The sequence below is a fragment of the Acanthisitta chloris genome, unplaced genomic scaffold (assembly GCF_000695815.1).
Source record: "Acanthisitta chloris isolate BGI_N310 unplaced genomic scaffold, ASM69581v1 scaffold2473, whole genome shotgun sequence".
NCBI lineage: Eukaryota > Metazoa > Chordata > Aves > Passeriformes > Acanthisittidae > Acanthisitta > Acanthisitta chloris.
In genome coordinates this window covers 14,858-21,634 of record NW_008665212.1, presented here as the reverse complement: position 1 = coordinate 21,634, position 6,777 = coordinate 14,858, and the positions used below count along the sequence as shown (strand labels likewise).

The window sequence follows — 6,777 nt, the reverse complement described above, 5'->3', positions numbered from 1 at the left end:
CCCTATTACATCATTATTTTTTCACATCTTTTTCTTATACCATCTGGTTCTCACCTCAAGATACATAACTGAGTTTTGGTGCCCAATACATTTCTCCTTTTCTTCATGATTATCTTACTGAGTCAAGTTAAAAAAATTGCATACTACCACACTAATCAAGAAGGAACTTTAAAGATCATCTAGTTCCAACCCTCTGACATGGGCAGAGACACCTTCCACTAGACCAGGTTGCTCAGAGTCCCATCCAACCTGGCCTTGAACACCTCCAGGGATAGAGCATCCACAACTTCCCTATGCAACCTGTTCCAGTGCCTCAGCACACTCACAGTAAAGAACTTCTTCCTAGTATTTCCTTTAAACCTACTCTATTTTAGTTTGAAACCAACCCCCTCTTGTCCTGCCACTACATGTCCTTGTAAAAAGGTTTCTCTCCATCTTTCCTGTAGGCTCCCTTCAGGTATTGGAAGGCTACAATTAGGTCACCCCTGAATCTTCTCCATTCCAGGCTGAACAATCCCAATTCTCCCAGCCTTTCTTCATAGGAGAGGTGGTTCATGCCTCTAACTAACTTGGTGGTCTCCTCTGGACTTGCTCCAACAGGACAATGTCCCTCCTGTGCTGGGGGCCCCAGAGCTGGATGCAATATTCAAGGTATGATCTCACCAGAGCAGAATCACCTCTCTCATCCTACTGCCCACACTGCTGGGGATGCAGCCCAGGACACATTTGGCTTTCTGGGCTGCAAGTACATATTGCTGAGCCACAGCCTCTCAACCCCAGCACCCCCAAGCCCCTCCTGGCAGGGCTGCTCTGCTCAGCCCCAGCCTGGACTGACACCAGGGGTTACCCCGACCCGGGTGCAGGACCTTGCACTTGATAAACCACATGAGATGGATGGTGTCCTGTCCTTGAGGTGTGGCAACTGCATTGCTGATCTTGAGGTCATTTGCAAATTTGCTGAGGGTGCACTCGATCCCTTCGTCTATGTCACTAATGAAGTTTATGTCAATAATGAAGATATTAAATAACACTGGTCCCAATATGGACCCTTGAGGGACACCACTTGTCACTGATGTCCACTGGCACTCTGAGACATTGACTGCCTTCCTCCTTCATTCTCCACACTCAATATTCCAACTGTGAGAAATGTGATAGCCCCTTATGTTTTACCTCCAATCACTGAACAATTTAGTTTAGAATGTTCACTAAGAGAGGCAGGACAAGTACAGCCCTCTTGATTCATGCAGAGATGTTCAGTGACTGTAAAAGGCAGAAAAAACCACAAGGATAGAAACATGGACTGAAACACTTGGGCTCACAAATTCTACATCTCTCTCCTTACAATTCGACCTACGACGTCAGTCAGAACAGTCAGACCTCACTTGTTCTTAACTCTGTTTTGTTGATTTTGAATTACTTGATTCTTCCATTTGTGCCTTCCTAATATGAAGAGACTGTCACTGGATTGTCACTGATTTTCTGTCATTTTCAGAGTACTACCACAAACAGCCTAATGTCTGTGATGCTTGCAGCTTTCTATGGAAAACCAGCTACTTGCAACTGGCTTGGAACTGGGAAAAGAGATAGTGCAAGACAGTGCAGCAACTAAACCCACCAGGTAAACCTCTTCCTTGTGTATTCACTGTGTATTTGCTTCTGTGCTAAGGGGCTGTGCAACAGCAACATCAGCACAGAATTACATACACAGTGGTAATCTCCCAATGTATTTACGAAACTGCACAACTCACGCGATCTTGGCGCACACTGAGCACTTCCACTGCCCATCGGGTCCCAGAACGCGACACGCGCCGCAGACTCGCAGCTCACAGGTTTGGCACAGGTCTCCCCTGTCAAAGATCAATCCCAGGCTTTTCTGACAGCGAACACACACCCTGCTGCTGTCCTGGTGACAGTGACGGCTTCCACCTTTCCTTCTTACTTCCAGAAGCTCATTTTTCAATTTCCTAGAAGAAAATAAAACCTCTTAACTTGGAGATTCAACTCAATGATCTGTAAGACTTTTTTAATAGATTAAGATTTAGAGGTTAAAAAAAAAAAAAAGCAAGACACAAATACTTCAAAAAATACATATTTGCTGTATTTTTGACACACATATAACAAAAGAAAATTTATCCTCAGGTCTCAGACATGCAGTCAAGAGGAAAATCTTGTGGTGAATTGGCGTAAGTCACTGCAGACAGCTAAGCACTTTTAGACAACTGATAAACCATCTTTGCTTGCCTTCACCAATAATTCAAGTCATGCTGAGCCCAGACTGACAGCAGCTCAGAATTGGGACTAACTACCCTGTGCATCCACAGAAGGAAAAGAAGAAAATCTTTCCTGGAATTAGTGTGCATTTAATACTATGCCAGTGTAAAGTTAGCTAGGAATGCTTATGCAATTCTGTACCAGTTATAGAAAGCCTAAAAAAAGCCTAAAACACCTAAACAGACTGTGGTGTTACCACATTTTTAAAGACAAAGAGAAATAGTGGTTTAAATAATGTGACTTGCAGATTTTTTTCATAATAAGTTTATTTCCAGTGGCTTATTTTTACTCAAAAAATTTAATTCAACAGTGACCCATGCATGTCAAGAACTTCACAGGCAGTGTGATGCACTCTTTTTGGTAATTATCACTGTGCCCTCTAGTATACATCCAGGTGCCTAACAGTGAAACAAAACCTTCACTGAACTTCCATTCCAGCTTTCCCCCTCCCCCTGCAACCCCCAGGCCCTTTTGTGCTTAGTTAGAAATACTATTGGGCACAAAATCTGTGTTTTAAATAGTTCCAATTTAAAATTAGCAAATCACTATTGGCCCAAACCAACAAACAAAGCAATTTAAAAAAATAACAAAAAATTTGCTTAGAGATCATCACATTGAAAAATTTATCAATGTTCTTTCAACATTAAAATGGTATTGTTCCTATTACCAGTAATGGTGATTGCAAATGTTTTCCACTGCTTATGTAATACACAATCCAAAACTCTTTGGGTTTAGCTGATCTGCTAACACTATGAATTCTGAAAAACATTTGTTTTCTTGTTTTTAATACAAAGCTGCTTTTGATGCCTTCCAGGGAACTGACAGAAAACAAATCAACCCACAGCTTCTCCACTCACTCAAACAAATAAAAGAAAAATCAAAAAGCAAGCAAACAATGTATGGACAGATACACTGGATAATAACTTTCTTTTGGGATTTCCTACACTATTTGTTGAACTATTGACTGTAACAAATATGTTCTGATCTTGAGAAACTAATGAACTGTCTCAAGGGCCAGGAGGAGGAGGAGGAGGAGGTGAGTGAGTCACCTGAAAAAAAAAATCCATCATCATAATAGCTCCAAAGGACCACAGCTAGCTGCACTAGTTACACAGCATTGAAAAGGGCTAACAAGTGCAGCCTGTGGCTGTGCTGACTTACTGCTTCATTTATCTCCCAAGGCAGGAACCAGCTGTATTATAAACACCCAATTTCCTTTTGCCACTCTACCATTTGAGCCCACCATAATTTCAAATGAATACATTTCAACATGCAGTTAGATATTTTTAATCTCAAATATTAAGTATTAATCTTTATCAATCTTCTCCAAGTATAATGAAAAAAAAACCTCAGCAGAAGCCAATTTAATAAGCTGCTAGAGAAAAGGAATCCTATCATACACTGAAGTTTCTCAACCATCTATTGCAACAGCTGTTTGATAGAAGACAACTTAAAAACAAATTTGTTTCTGCCAAGTATAATAGACTGTGTAGCCATTCCTCTAAACTGTGAATTTATATTAAGATCCCTCTACTGTCTGAGGAAATATGTTAAGTGCACTGGAGAGGAGTTCTGTTGTAACCAGTATTCCAGGCAACACAGAATGACTTAATCTAAGCCTTTCCAAATGTGACCTAAAAGGCCCTTATGAAATATCAGAGCAGGAAACAAAACAAAACAAAACCCCAAACAAACCCAAAACCTTGGCCAAAGCCTAATTTAAGAAATTACTCAGATCCTAGATTCCTATATTAAGTCCATCTAACAAGTAAATATGAAAATCTGATGCCTTGAAAAGATGAGGAAAAAAAACCCCACAAGGGCCACAATCCTACAAAATGCAACCAAAGCAGCAGCAAGAAGTTGTAGCTCTTGGCATGGTTTCCCACATGGGTGAAATATTTGTGCATCAAATAAAAATACAAAGAACCACCTGCAATCCAGAACAAAAGTATGAGCAGTGATAGTGAAAATAATTCTTAACAATGCAATTATTAGGACATCCTCCTACATTTACTATTAGTTTCATGTTGAATAGAAAAAGGCCCTTTCAAGTTACAATGGCTTTTGAAGACTAATAGGAACAGAAAAAAACAATTATCAAGGTAGATTCAGAAAGAGTAGAACACACTAATAAAAATTCTTCAGTACAATGTACAAGTAAGCATCTTCTCAGAGTGAAAAATGCCTTGAAAGTAATTACAAAGGGACTTGTTCTTTTGCAAAGTACTTAATAAAATATATAACAGATTGTACCAAATGGAATTCCAAAGACAACAAATGTTCCTCTGAAGTATACTTATGAGCCCTAATTAGATATTCTTGCCAAACTGTATTGAGAAAGAAAAATTAAGAAGTCTCCTAAGAAGCAGTTACTCATGCAACTCTAACAGTTTTTCTATCTTGGAAGACTTTTATAAACTTTGTATCAGGCACAATACAGTCTAGTGACAATGAATCTGAAATCTGTTCAGATACAGGTGCTAGAAGTATGCATAAGCATCACATTGTATAATTAGTTATCCTAATTAGCATTATAATTCAGATTAACTTCATTTTTCGGCATTTTCTTAGGGTGCTCTTTCTGTTTGCACCAGAACACTGATAAGCTAATACCACCTATGGTTTTATTGAATCTCAGCCTCAGAGGTGCCTTGGGTTCTCAGACTCAGTAGGATTGCAGAGTGACTTCCAGTAGTGCCCAAAAAACCCCCAACCAACCAACCAACCAACCAAGAAAACAAACAAACAACCCACCCAAAAAACACCCCACATCACAAAACCTCAGGAGTTTCAACTTTGCACTTGAGATTGAGAAATAACAGTAGTAGAAGAGAAAGCTTTTCAGGGCCTTAAGGAGCCAGTGAAACACTTCATATTGATGCCTTTGACAGATGACTACTGGCATGTCACACATTTCCAAGGTTGTCACCTTAGAAAACTGAAATACTGAAATTGAATTTTTCATCTTACTACAAAATAGAGCACAATGCCTGGAACAAACAGTGCTCCATCTGTCTGCTTCTTCATCTGACAAATCTTGAAGATGACAAAATGATTAATTTTCCCACACCACCATAAAGAAATACCTTTCCTTCCAGTCTGGCAGCAGCAGAAGTAACCACTTTTAGCTCACTCCATTTAGATGAGACACTACGTTCCCCCAGGGAAATGAGCTGCTGAAATGCTAGGGCTTGGACATTAGGCCCAAGCCAGAGTTGACTTAGAGATGAATCCTGACCATCTCGGAATTGTGCTTGTGGGGCAAACTGTTAATACTAGATTTGGATTTAGCAATCTCTTTATGTTACCTTATTTTTAAGAGCAATCACAAAAAGAGTTACCTTATCCTTTTATCTTCAACTTTCTTCAGATACTCATCTCTCTTCAATACTCCCAATATTGCTTCCCTTTCATGTTCCAACAAAAATGACAAATTGATGATCTCCAAGTGCTTTGTCATGATTCTTCCACAGTCACTCTCTCAGTGACCACTTTGCCCAATCCCAATGATTTATTTGCACAGGTCCAAAGGCACGTTTGTGTCAAGAGTTACAGGACTCACAGTCAAGAGATATTTTGAAAAAAGCTTCTTTGAGTAAACCAGGTGTCAAGATTGTATTGCTTTGCCTTCAGCTATGCAAGAAATAAAGGTTTCTCCTTTGTTTCTTCCTTGAGAAAGACAGTCATTTTCCTGGTTATTGAATGTCCTCGGGTCCTGGCTGATGCTCTCTGGCACACTGCAGACCTTCAGACTGCATTCACAGGCAGCTGCAGAACCAACTTCCTGAACAGTTGTAGTTTGGAGCCACAAAATAGTTGGGCATATTTATTTCAAACCACCTGAAAGTCAAAACAAACAAGTTTTAAATTACCATCAGAGTCTGATTCAAGAAAGGCTCAATCTAGTAACGGTTGGGAAGCCACAAAAAAATGGTTTGCAGACTATCTCAGGGGCTACTTATACACAACTGGCATATGAATATTTTTATTTTTTTACCCTTAGAAAACAGTAACAAATTTTACTGTTTCTGCAATATAGATCTAGATATCAGTGTTACTTTTTCAGGTAAGAAAATGGCACAGAAAGGTGACACACAAACTAAAACCACAACAAGGCAATGCAAGGCAGAAACACAAGCAAGGACTGAAAACAGGGAAACAAACAAACCACAGACAACTACTACTGGTTAGATTGCTAACTTCAAAATACAAAAGCTAAGTAATAAAAGCACATACAGAAAAAAATCACTTTTATTCTCTGTATTTATTTTAAGAGGATAAAAAGGACAAAAAACCTCAACACTGGACCACTGTTTGTCCTAAAATTCATGAAAAGGTGTTTCTATTCATACCATAAGGCCAAGTTACTTATAAGCAAAAGGAAGAAATTCAACATGTGAACACTATCAAGATGATCAGGTTCTTCCTTGAACTGCCTAGAAGAATCCATGGTGAAAACAGTACTTTCAGCTAAACCAGATCCTAACATCAGTGAACTAGGGA

At 39.4% G+C, this 6,777-nt stretch overlaps 1 protein-coding gene across 1 annotated transcript in view; it reads right to left on the bottom strand.

Moving 5' to 3' along the window:
* The window catches only part of SYTL5 (synaptotagmin-like 5), a 37,889-nt gene extending 32,155 nt beyond the window's left edge, over positions 1-5,734 (bottom strand). The window contains 2 exon segments of the mRNA XM_009071621.1: positions 1,749-1,964; positions 5,616-5,734. Coding sequence (XP_009069869.1) covers positions 1,749-1,964; positions 5,616-5,734 — 335 coding nt within the window.
* Between the last annotated feature and the right edge of the window lie 1,043 nt (positions 5,735-6,777).